This window comes from Terrapene carolina, unplaced genomic scaffold, assembly GCF_002925995.2.
Source record: "Terrapene carolina triunguis isolate 2854851 unplaced genomic scaffold, T_m_triunguis-2.0 Scaffold838, whole genome shotgun sequence".
In the NCBI taxonomy this organism is placed as follows: Eukaryota; Metazoa; Chordata; order Testudines; family Emydidae; genus Terrapene; species Terrapene triunguis.
In genome coordinates, this window is record NW_020665189.1 from 11,581,835 (window position 1) to 11,601,002 (window position 19,168).

General features: G+C 40.5%; 1 protein-coding gene across 1 annotated transcript in view; it reads left to right on the plus strand.

The window, feature by feature from the left end:
- Positions 1-19,168, plus strand: part of SLIT3 (slit guidance ligand 3) — a 760,437-nt gene that overhangs the window by 551,816 nt on the left and 189,453 nt on the right. The window contains exons 15-16 of the mRNA XM_026660830.2: positions 13,748-13,898; positions 14,855-14,929. Coding sequence (XP_026516615.1) covers positions 13,748-13,898; positions 14,855-14,929 — 226 coding nt within the window. The remainder of the gene's footprint in view (positions 1-13,747; positions 13,899-14,854; positions 14,930-19,168) is intronic.

Genomic DNA, 19,168 nt, shown 5'->3' on the forward strand with positions numbered 1-19,168 from the left:
TTCAGATTTACTGTACTTGTGACATGCTGTAGGAACAGGCAGAATTTCAGTGTAAGAAAATCTGTTGCTATGTATTGAGAAGAAAAATGACTGTCATTGATGAAATACTTTTCAGTGTTTTCTATAAAAATTACTATCATTTTTGTCCTCTCCCTCCCCACCCCCCGAAAAAACAGCATGATTAATTGTACTCCTGACAGTAAAAGACTGATGGCACTATAAGCTGATGTAGCATGAGAATGAATGGCAGCAGCCCAAAACAAGACATTGCTGCATTGTATGTCTCAGCAAACAGTATTCTCAGATAAACTGCCCTTTACTGATAAAATAAAAGAAGGATAACTTCATTTGCAATCAGACAGTCTTGTAGGCAGGGCTTAAAGCCTTTAAGTAATTTGAGTTGCAGGCTCAAGTCATGCAGTTTAGAGCCAAATCTTAAATTATTAAATTATGGGGTGTTTGAGCCAGGGACTTGGTTTAGGCCCATCCCTGTAGCATAGTAACTAGTCATCAATATTCGCCTTTAAAGAAAATTGGAATCAAAATGGAGAAGTCATGGATATTTACAAAATAAAGAACACTGTGAAGAAGTTAATGACTCTAAATCTATCCCAATCTGCCATTTTTATTTTACTCTATTAATAGGGCAAAGCAATAATCAAAATGTGTTACATGTTCCTATCCTATGCAGTGATACAGGCCATTGGAAAAAAGCTGAGACCATCTGATACAATTTTTGAAGGATCAGAGTTGAGAAGGGACAGCAATTCACCTAATGGTCTTGAAAGTAATGTTTTGTCTGGATTCCTCTGTTGTGTTCTTTCTTCAGTCCATTATGTTCTGAGTCCATCTGTTCCAGCCTTGCTTATCAATTCAATAATATCAAACACCCATGAGAAGGCATACCTCGAGCTTTCCTGGTGTGTGCTTCAGGGGAGGCGGACATGCAGTGTGCAGGCTCCAAAACATGGCTTTAAGTTGGTTGAAAACTAACACTATTGAAAAAATCAATAGAGTTTTTGTCCTTGCCCTTGTTAGTAAAAGCTCCAAATGGCAATGAGAATCATAGCTCGCTACGCATTCTTCTATTCATTTAAAATATGGGCGGAAATTTTGAAGTACTATTCCATCAGATATTTTGATGAATCATTGTTTGTAAACTGATTCAGAGTGCATTCAAGGAGGCAGCATTAGAACGTAGCCTGTTCCTCTATCTTAGAATGCAACAGAAAAATATAATTTTTCCACTTTTTATTTTTGAGGACTATGACATTATCTTGGGCTGTGCCACAACATGTCTTCAGACAGGGATGTAAAATGTGGGATCATTATGTATTTAAAGCAAAAACAGAGGTGTGCAATGCATATCTTTTCACAGGGACAGTCCTGCATCAGCACTGCTGTGATGAGAATACTTAGTGATCTGTCTGTTTATCTTTGCTGACTCAGGGATCCTTCTCATCTGCTTCTTGCATTTGTTGCTCAATGGAGGAATGGGAAAATAGTTTCTGTTGTAAATCTACAGTTTATACCTTCCTGCTCAGAGATTACAAAATTAATTTCTCATGTAGGGCTACTGGTATTTTCATTTTATTTATGTTAGCCCCTTAATAAATTCCAAAGTAAATTTGCCTGAAGTAAGCATGTCTTTCAGTCAAAAAAGTAGTCAATGTATTAATAATTTTTGAGGGGGGCGGGAGGGCAGCCCCATTTTAATACCCTGGCACAGTTCTTGAACTTGAGCGGTGTGGAGGATGCCAAGCTCTCTTGAAATCTGTGGGAGATGCATGTGCCCAGCCCTTCTCAGTACAAGACCCACAATTAGTTCACCTTCGCTGTACTTAGCATTATAGCAACTGGGGAAGAAATGGGCTCCATGTCATGGAGTTCCATCCCAGAAAGTCCACAAAACCCAACCCCAAAGATGTGCAGATTCTTCTTCCTTTGGATTCTCCAAGGTTTCACAAAAGTGTCTTTTCAGGGGGGATTTGAATGAGAAAAGGTGTGGTCATGTGGAATAGGAGGGGGGGTAAAAAGCGAGCTCTGGAGGTGACTCAGAAGTCATCTTGGGGCGAAAGGGGAAGATAATGGAGTTGTGGGAAGGGCTTGGGAGGAAAGATGAGACATTGAAGTTTTGCCCAGTGGAGTTTGAGACATCAGTATCTAGGAGTGGTGTCAGGACAGCATTTGGAGATATGTGGTTAGACGGAAGAGCATAGGCTCAGGCTTTGATAAGTAAACAATAAACTTTATACAAGACAGTAATTAATTTCTGGAGGCTTTTTTCTTGAGTTGGTACTTTCTTCTGCCTTCATTCCCTCCCTATTGTTTCATGCTAGTATTTGCAAAGGTAAATTCTATTCTCCTTGTGGACTGTTCCATCATCAAGGCAGCTCCCCCCGCTCCTCTCCCAGCCCAGTGGTGCAAGCTTTTACTGCCGGGTACCTGATGATGATGGAGCAGCAACATCTTCACAGGGTTATGAGTGTGTCAAGGAAAGAAATTCAGTGCAAGCTTCCTCCAATATGCTCATAAAGGGGGAATGTTGTGTCATTTTCAGTAGCAGCAATACAAGAGCATGATGGGATTTTCCTTCCTCAGCAGCATCTGCTCACTCTCAGCTAACGATACAGTGGACATTAGAGAGACAAAATGGGTGAGGTAATATCTTTTATTGGGCCAACTTTTGTTGGTGAAAGAGACAAGCTTTTGAGCTTACACAGAGTGCTTCTTCAGTGGGACATGTCAGTTCTATGTTACTGGAGGATCCCATCCTTGGTAGGAAAAAAAAAGCTCTTCTGCCTGGTAGCTTTTGACTAAGTTAAGCTTTGTTTTGTAAAGCAGCACTGGTCTTTAGGGGAATAAAAAGGATACAGTATTAGGTTTTGCTGCCTCTGTGGTAGCTCACTGTCACTTCAAGAAATGTCAGATTACTCTGTATACGATGGCTATTGCACGGAGCTCTCCCTGCACTCAAGATTCCTATTTTGTTTGTATAGTGTGTGTGTATATATGTTTGCGTGCACGAGTGCCTGTATTTGATATATATAATGTCAGTTTCTTGTGCATTTGAAAACTGATGGAAGTTCTACCTGCTCAACTCTCCCCACTCCACTTTTGATGATGGTTGAAGAATATTTGTTTCTAAAAGCACCAAATCACAAAAGCTTCCCCTCCTACAGTGTAGAAACATGAACTTCTTTCCCATTTGAAGCCCTAATTACTAAACCTGGCTCCTTAATTCCTCTCGCATTGGGCACCTGTGATTTTTAACTGATTTAATTAGCTGCTACAACACCAGATAGGTCTGTGCAAACCAAAAACAGGGTGAACTATTTAAGAAGGACAATGAGCCATCTGCCAACACAAATCTATCCTTTCAAACTCCGCCTCCCAGTAATTCAATCCAATCAGAAGGCAGCAGCCCTGATACAAATGTTGAAAATGGAGACATAAGCACCTGTATGTTGAGGGACAGTTTCATATCTCTTCTATAACCCTTGTCATCAGACTAGAGAATGATGTATTTTATCAATAGCTGCATCAAAGGCTTCTAATAAAAGCTGTTCATGGTACTTGCAATTTGTCTTTCCCTGTCTTTGTATTTGCATTTGGGTTCTAAGCAACCATTTTGGTGGTAAACATGTTCAAACTTCTTGAACTGGAGCTCCAGACTAGAGCGTAGTCCCCATTATTTGTGATTGTGATGGCCTTTCCCTGTACACCAGACTGAAACTTCACCCCTCTACATTGTGGGCCCAAGGCTGAGGTGCACACTGCATTTACTGAAGCAAAACTCTCATGGCCTCAGGATTGGACCTTACATAGAGAACTCCATGAATGAAGAGATAGGGCTATTTAATGATGAGAGCAGAGCCTGGTAATTGAACCTTTTTTTCCAGTTGTGTTGCCAGCTTACTAATATACCTTAGACAAGTCGCTTAATTTTTCTGTGCCTTGGTTTCCCTAGAGTAAGTGGTTATAATTATTCCATATCTGCAGTGGAGTTGTATGCATGTATACTTTACATTATTTGAGATCTTTAGATGAAAGATGCAAAGTATTATTATTCCTTTAAATGTTTAAAACTTATGCAAGTTAAGTGAGTGTAATCAGCTGTTTTCTACATGAAATGTCTTATTTAAATGCTAGTAGTGGTTCCTATAACTTACAAATCACTATGATGCATCCTTTCCAAATTCTCCCCATTTTCTTAAGCAAAGACCATCATTCACATACTGGATATTCATATTCCTGTAGTATTCAGCCCTGTTTCTTTTAATAAATGCAGATATCCCCATGCCCTAATCTGCCTAGTTACAGTATTGCACTAACACCTGGTCAGGGATTTGCTGTTCAGCCTGCTCTTATCCTGCTGGCCTCCAGCAGCTCCTAGCTGGAGGTGGAGACTGAAACCTGACAGCTGTTATGTTAGCCCATACTATACTTGACACTAGTGGGGATTATCTGGAACTGAATAGACTTCTCTGAAGCCTAGTCGCATTTGCAGAAAAACTTGCTTGAGGCCAAGCTCCTAGCACTTCTGCTTGCAAGAGTTTTGCTTGAGCCAAGTCGGAGAGACATATGGAATAGTGCCATGTGATCTGGGCAGCTGAAAAGTAACTTTTTTTGTTTTGTTTTTAAGGTCAATTACATTTTATGTCTCCTGACCTCTTTTTTGAAAGAGACAGACAAAAACTCAGCTGAAAATGCCCCCAGAGGTGTGAGAGCACAGTGAGGCTAGGGTGTTGCTTATTGTTGCGCATCACCAGGTTTGCTGGGATGAAAGCAGATGGGAAAGGGAATTAAAAGTTTTTGTCCAAGTGAGTGTTTGCCATAATAGTATAGCTAAATAAATCTGTTTGAATAGAATGTTATTGGAGAAGAGAAATGAGCAAATTGAATCTTGGATTTGATCATATTTATGAATATGAAGTCTTTGCACAATGGAACTGCATTTGCAAGCTTAGGTTTACATGACACTATGCATCTTACTTCCTTTGTTATCTAGCCACTTTGAAAGAGAGAGGAATATGACTTGGTATTGAATAATAAGAGCTCTTAATTTCCTTTCACTCCAAAAATATTCCAATTGAAAAAGACAGTTGATTTAACCATGACACTGATCTTACTATTTCATTTCTAGAAAATTTTGGAAGCAATTCAGATCTCTATGTGTTTCTTTTTCCAGTCATTCCAGCTTCTCACTTGCTAACCCTGTGAGTGTCCCGGGATATATAAAAGGTCTCCTACACTGCTTTGTTGATCTATACTATAGGCTTTCTTTCTCAAGGAAGCACAAGTTCATCTTAAAATATGTGATCTTGTTTGCCAGAGAATATAGTCCCCAAAAGAGGGTAAAATATGAAGGTGTCCAATTAAATGTTTACTTTAAGGCCTAATCTTCTGATGAAAGTAGAACATTTGACAAAAAGTAGACAACAGTTCATCAGCTGTCTGTAAAAATTACAAGCCAACACCCTCATTGGGAGTCTATGCAGAGAGGCACTGGACAGAAAGGGGATGGACACAGAGATACCCGCTATCCCTAGTGGATGGTGCCTCCAGTTTGGGGATAAGTGCCACTGCCTCTGTTGCACTTGTTTTGTGGCTAAATTGAATGTCACTCAGTGGAGCAGTGACTTTAGCACCTTTTAATGAGCACCAAAAGCCACTTAAATAGAAAAAATAAAAGCATGAGAGAGAGATTGGCATGTTAAGTAAAACAAGCCAGTTAAATAAAACAAATGCAGTAACATATGAGCCTGAAATAGATCAATAAATCTTCCATCCAATTGTTCTGATACCTAAACAGTTTGCTGAGTAGATGCAATCTAATGAGAGAGCTGAAAACAGTGAACCATATACAACTCCTTTTCAAACTACAGGTTCAACCACTGGTTTGAAATAACAGACCTCTGATTATCGCAGTTTGGAATCTCCTTTTACAGTAAATCATACCATTTTACTTTGATGTAACTTATATTTAACATCGTTCTTCTTGAGCTGGGCCAGTGGCAGGGGAAATTGTCTGGCAACTTTTCAGTGAATTGGCAACTAAATTTCAATTTCCCATGTCAGTCACCCCTTTTTAAACATTACTTTTTGCAAACATTTATATGAGTGATGTTTTGTTCATACAGAGGCTCATGGGAAATGAGTTTTGGGCCCAAACTGAAATTCATTTTTTGAAGCAGCAAAGTGTTTGGGACCAAAGTGCAAGCAATAAGCTTTCCTGCTTTCCCTTGCACATTTATCCCCCAAAGTGGCTGTTTACCTGCATATTTTTGCCACAGCTGCCATGAACAGAAATCCCAAAATTGAACTGCTTTTGAGCTGCCTGTCCCTTTGTGTCTGAGGAGGACTTGAACTAGCCTTTGTGGTAGACTACTTTCTCTTTACATTGCTACCCCTTGTTCGTGGTGGTTCATGGCTAGAGCAGATAGATTTTTTAAAAAGAGAAATGCTTAATTAACACAACAGAGGGACACAGATTTGTTCAAATATTCCCCAAAGCTCTGCCCGGGTGATTTTTACATGCCCTGCTCCACAATGATTGAAAGTGTGCACCCACATCAAAATTACTTTTTTTTGTTTACAGGGACTCTGATGAATGTTGGATACATTTAATAAAGTCATTTGGTAGATAAGAAATATGTCTGCTCATTGCATAACAGAGTACCTGGGGGGGGATTTTATTCCAAAAATCCAGGGCTTGAGTGGATGCAAGGTTAAACAGGAGGAGGAATAAGAGTATGGGACTGCATCCCACATAGCAATTACACTCAGTTACCATAGTTCCCAAGCAATCCACAGGTTGAAATTTGATCATACGATATATTAGTCAATTAATAAACAAAATTTATAAAAATTAAGGGATTAAACGATTACATGTGTTGTTCCCAGTAGTTAACCCAGCTCTCTTATCTATTGCCTCTGCAAAACTTTTTAAGCTGTTCTGTGTTGCTGCAGTGAATGGCCTACCCTGACAAAGATCGCTGTCCTCTGGATACTAGCTATCCTACCAGCATCCTACCAGCTGCATAGAGCCTTCACTTCTTCAGTCCTGCTCCTTGTCATCTTTGTAAATACATCTGAGATGAGTCTTTCAAAAGCACTCATCGTTGGCTTAGCTGTGCGCCCCCTGAAGTCAATGGGAGTTTACAGTAGATTTCACGGGGAGCAGAGTAAGGCTAACACCGAGCACTTTTGAAAGTTCCACCCCTCATGTCAAGAACACGGGGGTGAGTTATAAGAAAGTGAGCCTGGGATCTGGGAAGGAGGGAAGCTTTCCATGTTAACTGTATGGATCCATGGTGGACAAGAACTAATATTTAGCCAAATTTCAGCCATTGCCTACCCTATTGAAAACTACAGGTATTATGCTAAGAAGGAGCAATAGCAATAGACTCGTTTATCTTTTAAACTGCAATTGTTCTCTACTATGTCCTCGTTTTGAAGTGTGGTTTTAAAAAACAGGAATCAAGCAATGGTTACTGCTGCTTATTATTACTCTCTTGTAAATATTCCCACTGTTGTGAGTGATCATTTGGGGGGACATATTCTGTCCTGAGGTCCCAAATCACAATTCCCATTGACTTCAGTGAGTTGTGTGCGAGCATCTGAAGCCAGAGTTTGGTCATCAGGCTGGAATCCTATTTTTACCACTATGTGCTCTGGCATATGAAGTTGGCTTTTTGTACCTCCAAGCTGGCTTCTTTAGTGGATCGTATAATAAAAAACAAAAAAAGTTGAGTATGCTTTACCACTGTATTTTCTGAAAGGAGTCACCAAAGAAGAGTAAGGGGGCCCAGTAAATAGTAGCATAGATCAGGCATTTTATATCGGCGTTTTCCTAACTCCACATGCTCACTGTACAGTCTATTGTGTACACCTACTGGATGCAGCCATTTGCAATCCTTTGGTAGTGTTTTCTGTTGCAGTAGTTCTGCCTTTAAAAACTTCTGGTCCCTGTTCTCTTATGCTCACAGATTGTCCTATACAGAGTGGTCTTGCAATTGTAGCATACAATGATGACCTCTTGTACTCCAGCTCCTTTTTGCATGGGTGAAATGGACAGCAGCTCTCAGTGAAATCTCCAGCTTGTGCTTCTCCATGCTGCTTCCTCTCAACGCTCCTCTCTCTTTGGCGCTGCCTAACACTGACTCTGACTGTTAATGGGGTTTTCCTTTGTGCTTGATCTAACCATGTGGTAGAACAATACAAATTGAACATGGTTCTGTCAAGCACCATGGAAGGCTGCATACTTTCCTGCCGCATGGCATGCTGGGATACTTCTGCTGTTTTCAGAAGCATCAAAAGGTGAGAGATTCCCTCATTCTCACAGGAAAAGATAAAAAGGTTATTTGTGTTCTATAAATAGACCCACCTACAGCTGAGCAGCTGACTCCAGGTTTCGGGGTGATAGCCCCAGTGAACAGTAGTGTTTCAAAGTGATTTTTCAGAGGGCCTGCATGCAGAATAACTGTCCCTAAATCATTCATTTGATTAATTGATATTAAAGTGAACACATTGGACATCTTGTTGATGAATTATGTTTGGCTCTGGCTTCAGTGATAATTCTAGTGAGATCAAAAATCATGTTAATTTAATTAGCTAGAGGTATTGTAATTTGAGTAATTATTTTTAGAGCTATTCCATGAACTATATTGCATGAACCACACCTTGGAATCACAGCTGAGGCAATGTTATGTGTAGTTATATGTCTACTACTTAACAGAATCTCAGGACTGAACTAACACTAGAAAGCAAGTACTTTGATAGAACATTTCAGGATAGTCTCCATAGCTGTATGTCTACTGAAACGGAAAACATTTTCTAACATGAGGGTGATATTCTCTAATGGTTAGAGCAGAAGACTGCGAATGAGCATACTAGAGTTTTTTTCTTGATCTGATCCTTGACTGTGACCTTGAGCAAGTCACTTAATTTCTCTCTGCCTAAGTTTCCCTCTGTGTAAAATAGGGATAATGATGTCTACCTTTTATAAAGTACTTTGAGAGCCTCATGGAAGCTTAGTAGTAAAGTAGCACTATATCTTGTTTAGAAGCTTTACTGATAAATTGTGCTAATGTCAGAAACATTTTTGCTGCTGTTAAATTGTCTAAGCAGTTATTTGTAAGGATTGAAAACACTAGTATCAAATAACATTGAGAGATGCTGTAACATTTTGGGGTTCCGACAGGCCAGTAAGGAGTTCCGTGAACACCTGCCTTGCAACTCTGGGTGTCTTATATGCTATGCTGCTGTGCCTCACAGCCCTAACACCAACAGCCAGCAGACAAGCTTTCAGGGCACATCCTGGCTTCCACCACCCAGTTACTTTTTGTAGGGGAATTCAGCAACCCTTCCAGACCCAAGTTTCCTCAAAACTATCTCCCCTGTAGTGCCCAGTCCCTCACGCTGGAACACTCATGAAACATTAAAAGTTTGCTGTTCCTTTAAAGAGACAGTACACAGCAGCCTGTTAGCTTAACACAATCTTCCCTTCAATCACAGCACTGAATTGATTCACAGTAAGTAAAACAAGTTTATAAAGTGATACCAAGTAGAAGTAATAAGGATAAAAATGGTTATAAAAAAACAAATGTGAAAATAAGCTATTGAGGCTGGAACTCAACTTAAGAAACTTGAGTATTTTGTTCAAAATTTTCTCACCATAGAAATTCTTCCAGCATGGCTGGCTAGTCCTTAGCCAGGATCCAATCGCAGGGCCCAAAGCGCCTGGTTTTCTTTGTCTCCTTAGATGAAGGATGACAATGGGGTTCTCGCCCCTTTTTATAGTCTAATAAACCTTTGAAACGTATTCTTTGAAAAGTAAGCCTAGGCAAAGTTTCTTTCTCCTGTTGAGGTACAGACGCCATGCTGTCTTCTCCCTTGCTTGTTAGCTTTGTTCACCTTATATGTAAAGTACCTTCATTGGCTCTGCCTGACGACCAGGCTGGTCAGACAAGCAAATACACACTTCTTTGTCTAGGGCAGGCTGAGCTTATGCATTGCTTGCCAATTGTTCATACCCCACACAATGATTTTCTTGACCCACGTGTTACCAGCTTGTTTATGATACCATGACTTCTTTTAGATACAGATTATGACAGCAGTGAGTTGGGGCAATGAATACATCAGGCCTGACAAGAGTTGCTGTGAATTAATGAATCACCAGGCTCTGGCTATTTTTTCCAATAAACCCGGAGATAGTGTTATCTAGTGGTTAGTTTTAAGAAATGGTGTCAGGATTCCTGGTTTTGTTTTGTTGTGTTCTCTGCCACTCTGACTTTTGTTAAAGCACTTAGAACTACATTTTCAGTTTTGTCCACTAATTTTGGGTGGTCAGTTTGAAACACCTATGTCAAAATTTTAACTAAATGAGTGCTTAAAATGGCATCCAGGTGCTTATATGTGGCCTGATTTCCCAAAAGTACTGAGCACGCACTGGGAGCTGCTGGGTGTCTGGTATTTCAGAATTTAAGTAAGAACTCCTTTAAAAAAAAAGTCCTTGGCCATAGAACTTTAATTTCTCAATTTGAGAACCAGAAAAAAGGCACTCCAACTTAATGGACAGTCTCGAAAATTTTGTGCTTAACTTTGTTGCAGTTTACCCTTTTGTGAGATAGGAAAAACCTGTATCTGCCGTAGGACATTTTGTTGCTTTATCAGCTGTTTGTTGTAACAGTGCTTTTGATATTATTAGGTAAAAATTCTATAACAGTAACGGGCACTTCAGTTTAATGCAGTTCCCCAATTTCTGTCTTTGGCAACTCCTGTTTAGAGACAACTTAATTTTTCAATTAATGTTTCAAGTAATGTTTCAATACTGGAAATTACCTTAAAGTTTCATATCATGTTTTACATTCAGGCTAGCTTCACATATCTTCCAACTGAAATGGTATAAAAATATGAGTTAATGGTTAGTCTGAAACAAAATCTTTTGCACTTCTTCTGTAGCTCTTCTCCATGGTTCACTAAGGTTAATTTTTAGAATAGAGGAAGTAGTATTTGCACATGATCTCTAACTGTGCTTTTTAAATCATACCATATCCACCTAAACCTCTGAGGTAATATGCTGATAAAATATTGCATGTAGAGATGGGGATACACATTTAACTAGTTCTGCAAGCAGATGGCTGCATTTCACATTAGTTTCCCTGATGGGAATAACTTAATAGAGCAGCCACCTGTCCAAGTGATCTCAAGGCTCTAGTCAAATAGTAAATTTTATCTAATCTTTGGCAGCTGATTCCTGCTGTCTTTCAGCCTAATGGATGACTTTGACTACTTGACGAGGATGTGTGTGTTATTTATCACTTTGACTCCATGCTTATACAGATAACTCTTCTTTAAATCTTTTTTTAAACCCTTTGCTTCCTTTCACTCCTGCTGAGTTCTGAAGGGTTTTCACCTGTTCCAAGCATGCAGGTGGTGAACTGATGCCCTGGCTAGATGAGTTTCTAATGGTTGATGCAGCGTAGGTATGAGAGATGTACACAGCGGGAGAATTGGAATTTGAAGTTGCAAAGTCATGTGGTAAATTTCTTTCTATTAGCTTTTCCAAGAAGGTTGAGAAAAATATGTCTAGAAATTAATATATTACATCCCTCAAAAAATATATGCTCCTTTCTACCTTTTTTCCTAGGTTTTCCACTCCATCACCAATCTCTCATTTGCCCACAGAACACTGGATATATGTCCAAAGTAGACAGAATGCCTAAATAAACAGTTACTCGCCACCACATTATTTCATTCACAATTATTCTTTCAAGGAATGGATTTATAATGAAAGGTACAAGTGAATTTTTCAGAGGTTAAATTTGATATATTCTCAAACCCGTTTCTGATCACTACTTAATTCCTGGGAACTGCTCAATGTGGGTGGTGTAACAACAATTCTGAAGTTCTAATGGACTCAGATGTAGAGTGCTGTCCATCGTATGCAGTAGTGTTCACCTGTCACCATTTTAACTTGTGCCCCAGTTATGGGACTTTCAGGAGAGAGTTGGCTGTTATTGCTGAAAATGATAGAATTTAAGTATTTTTGTAGTAGGTATTTTTAAAACACATTAAAAGATACAATGGGATATTGCTGCCTAATATTTTAAGTGATTTTAAATGAATAAGGAAGTGTTGAGCACAAACATTTTCAGTTTTAAATATCTCCAAGATCTGTTTCCAGTGCCTTCAGGCTGAAAACAATAGCCAGATCAGACCTTAAATTAATTTAATTTCTCAACAGAATGATGACCTGTCTTTTTGCAGAGCATTCATCACCCTGGTATCTGTACTATACAAAGCAGCATGTTACCTGCTTTCCTTTCTGCACTGTAGTTTTAACCATTGTGTTATAAATTAAATGCAAGTCTATCTATGGGACTTTAACCTGCTGGTCTGATGATCAAAGTGCTAGAACTTTGGAGCTACCAGATTTCACTGGATTCCTCTGGTAAGGTGATATGTAACAGGAATTAATAAAATAATGGTACCATTGGATGATTCATTTCTTCTTCTTTCGGATAGCAATCATAGAACAAGTAGTAGTGTTTTTATCAGCCTCAACAGGGAAACTAGAATAAAAATGACATCAACTCTCAGAAGGCATATTTCAGCTTGGGTTTTAGTTTTTATTATTTTTTTCAGAGTTCTTTAAAAACGAGCTTGTTCAAATCACTCTGAAAAAGGTATTGCCTGTTTGAATTAGTGCTTTTCAACTAAGTGTTTTTTGGCAGTGACAAAGACCTTTTACAATTACAATTGGCTTTTGGGAGACCTGGACAAGTTAAAAATATGGTTTTGGTTGTTATGATCATTTGAGCATAACAAATGTTTCCAAAGAAGTTTTTGGTGGTTCCATAATGAAATATGAAGTGAGCAGGCAAGTATTGCATGACTAGATCTGTCCTGGCAACCCTTGGATTTACATACACGTTTATTAATACTTTTGGCTCCAGAAGCATAGAGATCAAGTTTCAAACCCCTTATTATTAATAAAAAAAGCTGAAAAGTACTGAGTAGTTCATTGAACCTAATTGGAAAAGCATTTCATTAGAATGGGTCAAAAGCCTTGTCAAAGAGGTCTGGCAATTACAATATAATAGCATGTTGGAGAGTGATTCTCTCTAAGTACAGTCTGTCCTTACCTTGATTAAAATGAACATGATTTAAACTGCTGTTATTTTCAACTGCTTTTTGTTTAATGTAGTTAGTCAAGATATCTAATTGTTGCAAAATTGACCAGGCTCACTTATGCTAGGTTAATAGCTAGTAAAAGAATCCTTTCTGAACACCCTTGTTTAAAATGACTCCTTCACTTGAACACACCATCTTTCTTGCTGACATCATTATTGCACCCTGATGCAAGAGTGAAGAGCACATGGGCAAACCTGACTGCAGCGAGGCTGTATGTGTGCAGGCCTGTGGATGGACCCCAGAGGGATAATTAGACAAGATTAAGAAAAAGATGTTTTCAAAGGGAGGCCTATAAGACTATGAAATAATCTCCCAAGGGAAGAAGGAAAGAGACAGGAGCCCATCCTCTCAAGTCATTTGAAAAAAGAGCTGGACAAAACACCTTGGAATGTAATGTAGGGAGCAGCTCTGCACTGGCTGGGGGAGTTTGGGCGGAGGGTGAATGGGGGTGATGGAGAAGGAATTGAGGGGTTTCCTTTCAATCTCTGATTTCTGTGATTGTTAATTGTCAGGCTGTTTACCTGGATACATTTCCATTTCCCTGCAGGTTCAGAGGATTACAGAAGTAAGTTCACCGGGGAGTGCTTCATGGACCTTGTCTGTCCTGAAAAGTGTCGCTGCGAAGGAACAATTGTAGACTGTTCCAATCAAAAACTCACCCGCTTACCGAGTCACCTTCCTGAATATGCTACCGATCTGTAAGTGGCACGCCCTCCAGAGGTGGTTATGGTGAATGCTGACATTCTGAACATCCTTTGCACATTTTTCCTCTCTTTTTTTTTTTTTTACTGCTTGTTTATTGGACCTTTCAAAATGCAATGCTGCTAATTTAAAAAAAAGGGTATTTCTTTGGCCTAAATCTTTGTGTAAGGCTGTGAAACAGTTCATTCATTCCACCTTAGAACTGTCTGCACACATTAAACTGCGAAGTGACTGTATATAAAAGAGCTAATATGTTCTATGTATGCTTTCTACTTTTGGGGATCCTTCCAGATGAAAGGCAAATTATCCAATTTAATGGAGTATAAGACAATATTGGATATAACATAGTATCTTCAGGATTTGGTCCTCTTATAGTGCTTATGTCCTCTTTAAATCTTTCCATGTATTTAAGGTATTTTATTTATTTCCAATTAATACAAAGAAAAGAAAAGATGCTGAGCCACATCTGAATCCTTTGGTGCATACGTAGTAAAGCATGCACACAACAAAATTAAACTAAATTTAACCAGGTACAAATTCAATCAGGGCAATATAGCCTCCCACCCAAGTCCTCTGCCCTTCCTAATAGCCCTTGCTAATGAATGGTCTTTGCAGTACTTCTGAGGATCAACAGGCATGGGCTATTTTAGACCCAAACATGGGAAGCAAATTTCAGATCTAAGGGGCCATATAGAAAATGCTCTGCAAGCCACTCCCTCTCATTTGCACAGAACTTTCTATACAGTTACTTTTATATGTTTTTTTGTCTATAACGCCTTCTGTTGTATGGAGCTCAAATAAGTGGTGGATAGAGGGTTGGCAGGAAATTAGATCCTTAGAAGAGATCCTTCTTTTTGTTTAACAAAGGTCATAATTTTCTGTGTAGCAATCTTAGAGACACATCTACAGAGATCCATGAAGCATTAAGTGCCTTTCTGTTTGTTCCCACCAGCCGTCTAAATGACAATGATATCTCAGTTCTAGAAGCTACTGGAGTCTTCAAGAAACTGCCCAGCCTAAGGAAAATGTAAGTTCAAGTTCCTGTCTCATAAGTATCCATATGTAATATAATCCCTGCTACCTTGTACTGTGAGAAAGGGGAGGAGTCCCATTTAGACAGTCCCATACTGCAATAGTAGAATGTCCTGTATTTTTTCCATTTAAATTTAAGTGAATTTAGTGGATAAGGTGTCAGATTGACAGCCCTGGAAGGCAAAGTCCTCAGTTTAGACTAGGTACGGGACAGGCAATGGCACCACAAGCTTCCCATGTTGTCCCAAGTACTTCAACCCTTACTTCCGAAGATACGTTTGCAGGGTTGCTGTAGCTGTGTTGATCCCACGTGAGAGAGACAAGGTGGGTGAGGTAATATATTTTATTGGACCACCTTCTGTTGGTGGAAGAGTAGCTTTTAAGTTCTACAAGCTCTGTGGAGTTTGAAAGCTTGTCTCTGTCACCAATAGAAGTTGGTCCAATAAAAGATATTACCTCATCCACCTTATCTTTCCCAAGATATGACCCATAGAGGCTGAAAGGAGTTCAGCCTTCATGCCAATTCTGTACTCTGCCTCTTACTTGAGACTGCCAACAAGGTATTAATTAGTCTGTTGATTTTTGTCATGTGGACACATGCCCACTCACAACTTCTAAGACCACGCCGTATCTCACATAGGCCACCAAGCAGCATGGTAGTATCAGATATTCTACACACAAAATATTGTAATGGGAAGTAAATGAGAGCAACTTCTTGCGTTCACTAATCTTCTGTAGAGTAAAAAAAGCTGCTGCCTTTGAGGTGCATGGTTCTGTAGCCCTTTATCAGCCCTATGCATCATTCTGTCCCTATGGAGTGTGCATATTTGAATAAGTCATATTTTGGGAGATTCAGTAATATGAGATCTCTCCTGATAAATATTCTGCTGCAAGTATTAATGGCTTCAAATATACGCATTGGAGCTCTATTATAAAAGGATTTTTATGGGCTCTATTTAAATTTATCTTAGAAAGTGGCTCTTATCAGACCTTATTATTGAACTCTCTTGCCCTCACCCAAATCCTATCCACAGTTTCTACTGAGCAAAATTACATCGGTCAGTCAAACCAAGTTTGGGAAAACCAACCAACCACACTTGCTCTCCCTAACACACATTCTTTTCACTTCCACATGTTACTAAACATCTGGAATCTCCCGGCAGATTCAAGTCATGCAAGATCTCAGGATCTGACACACAAACCTGGCATGGATCGTTTTTGTCAATTTGAAGGCCGCCAAAGTTTCAGATGCTGTTTATTTTCGATCCTGCATCTCAGAGCTTGAAAGAGAACATGGAAGTTAGTCATATCTGTAAGCCTAGAACACCGTGAAAGATACCATGAAGCTGGCATGTTGGTGCTTTTTAGTAAATGTTGGTGACATTTTCACAAAGCCCTGTTGCCTGTAGAGGTCATTGTGTGTAGTTACATACAGTAAATAGCACTACAAAAATAAATAAGTATATACAACTGCAAAAAAAAATCTCACATGATCATGTTTTAGTTGGAAATAAGAGATGTGATAGTTGGGATCATTTCCTTGATTTCATTTGACACTTAAAATAGACTGGTTTCAGAGTAGCAGCCGTGTTAGTCTGTATCCGCAAAAAGAACAGGAGTACTTGTGGCACCTTAGAGACTAACAAATTTATTAGAGCATAAGCTTTCGTGGGCTACAGCCCACTTCTTCGGATGCATATAGAATGGAACATATATTGAGGAGATATATATACACACTGATTGAGCAGCTGTCCGTCTTGTGCCTATAGATCTATAAGAAGTTGGGGCATTTTGACAAGGCAGCATTGCTGTTCATAAATGCAGCATGAAACAGCCATGTGTTTTAAGAGTTTGTTTCCTACGAAGCAATAAATCTTCAGTGCTTTATTCTTGGCAGAAGATAAGAATGTAAGATTACAGGTGCAGTTCAGATGTCCGGATTTGGGCAATGAAAAGTCTGGCAAGGAGAGGTAATTGTGCCCTGAAGTTCATAATAAAGCATTGCCTCATATAGATTTTCAATAGCAGCCTCCAACCAGAGAATTCTCTAGCCATACTGGTTAGCTGGGCTTCATTTTTTCCTGCCCTACCTGAAGACCCTTTAGTAAAAGCGTTGTTCCACATGATATGCTGGGATTTTAGAAAACGGTATTGGAGAACATTGACTTCTTTAAAACAGTTTAAGCTAGTTTTCCTGAAAAGCATGCATCAAACTTGATTATGCCACCACTTCCCATTGTTTGAAACCCTATAGACAGACACTTTCATAAAATGGCTTTAGAAGCATCTGTAAAGCAATTGAGCCACCAGAAAAATATCTCCCCTGTATGTCATTGCTTGACCTTTACCAAATGCCCTTTTACTAAGTGATAGGCTACTTCAGTGAGTAATACAAGGGGTTTACTTAGCAGTGTCTGCCAGGGAGACACTGGTGGATGGGGTTGCAGACGGTTCTGACTCTAACAGCTGCTTTTTGTGTATGGCAGGGAACATGATGGAAAAGATGTTGGTTAAGCCTTACAGCCACCTATTGCTGCCACTTTTTATATAAAAGGGGCAAGAGAATTGGATCAAGCCCCCTTTTTTTCAGTGTGGGTGTGGAATGCAGAATGATTTCACCACCATTTTAGGGACATCATTAAGAGGGTCTTTACCACATTCATTTCTAAGCACCACATGACAGGTGTTACATGTGTCGTGGGCTTTTCTATGCCACTCATCGCTGTAGTATCTGAGTGCTTCACAAACAATGAATTTACTTTCACAACACCCCTGTGAGATGATGCGGGGGGGAAGGGGTTACTCTTATCCCCATTTTACAGACGGGGAACTGAAGGACAGGGAGATTAAAATCAGAAGTTCCCACTCATTTTGGATGCCAAATTTGAGACACCTGGGACTCAGTTTTTCAGAATACTTAGCATTATGTAGCACATTTTTTATGTTCAAAGCACAGCTCTCATTGACTTCAGTTGCTCAGCACTTCTACAGATCAGACCCCAGGGACTCAGGTCAGTCACCCAGAAAATAAAGCCCACACAATTAGTGACCATCTGTGAGAAGTGATTTGCTTAATATGCCCTAGGAACTCTTTGTCAGAGGCTGGACTAGACTCCAGTTCTTCAGGGCCACATTCAACTGCCTTCGCCATGAAACTGTCCTTCCTCTTCCTGCAATTCCCTGCCTCATTCACTACACACCTTCTAACGTCTGCAACAAATGAGGCTGAGGGGCTTACACACAACAGCCTCCTTTACTACATAACCCTGATTCACCCCCTTGTATCCAGTCTCCACTCACCAGGTCCCCATCCAGTGTGTCCCTTCCCCACCATGGTCTCCAGTCATGCCCACCCTGGCCCAAAATCCTTCCTCAGGCTCCTCAGCTTATCTGTTTCCCTCCTCCTAGTTCCTTGTCCCAGTCTCCTTGCCCAGCCAGTCCCAGTCTCCCCCACACCCCAACTTTCAGTCCAAGTTTCCTTCTCTCAACCCCTGCCATTCCTACTCAACCCCTGCCACTCTAAGGTCCCCCCAACAGGTCTGGCTCTTGTCCCCTCTGTGTTCAAATCATGCAGATTCCTTCTCCACGCTGCCAAGGCCAAGCAGAGGAGGCATTGAAAGCACAGGAGAGAGAGTCTCTCCCTGCTCAAAGTCCAGGTGCCTGGACCCAGACCCTTCTCTGGCATAGCTCACCACTGACCAGAGCTGCAATTGCAGGGTAAGTCCTGCTCAGCCTTGGGCTAGAGCATGCCCATTATGGACCGAATTTCTGGGAACTTTAACTGCTAAAATCTCAAGACTCTTGGCAGCATATGCAACCTGCAGTTTTTCATAGGCTTATAACTTGGCCAAATTTGGGGAGATTTTCACAGGAATGGCATAAAGCGCTTCTCTGTGAACTTGTCTACATGTGGTTCGACGTGTAGGGTAGATGTAGCTACGCGCCGCAGTGAAAGGCAAGATGCATCCAGGCACCAGCCGAGCAAGCTCGTGCTTGGGGCAGCAGATTCTACGGGGCGGCACGGCCGCTTTTTGTTTGTTTGTTTGTTTTGTTCGCCGACCCGGCCGCCCTGAAGGGGGCAGCGGCGCGGAGGAGGGGAGCGCCCAGCTGGGAGTGGGCTGCGCGCTTTGTCTGCCCCAGCTGGTGCCAGGTCTGTAGCAAGCCCGGCAGGGTAGCCCGCGTTCTTCCCTCCCCGCCGACCGGAGCGGCGCGGATCCCTCCCAGCAGGCGGTGC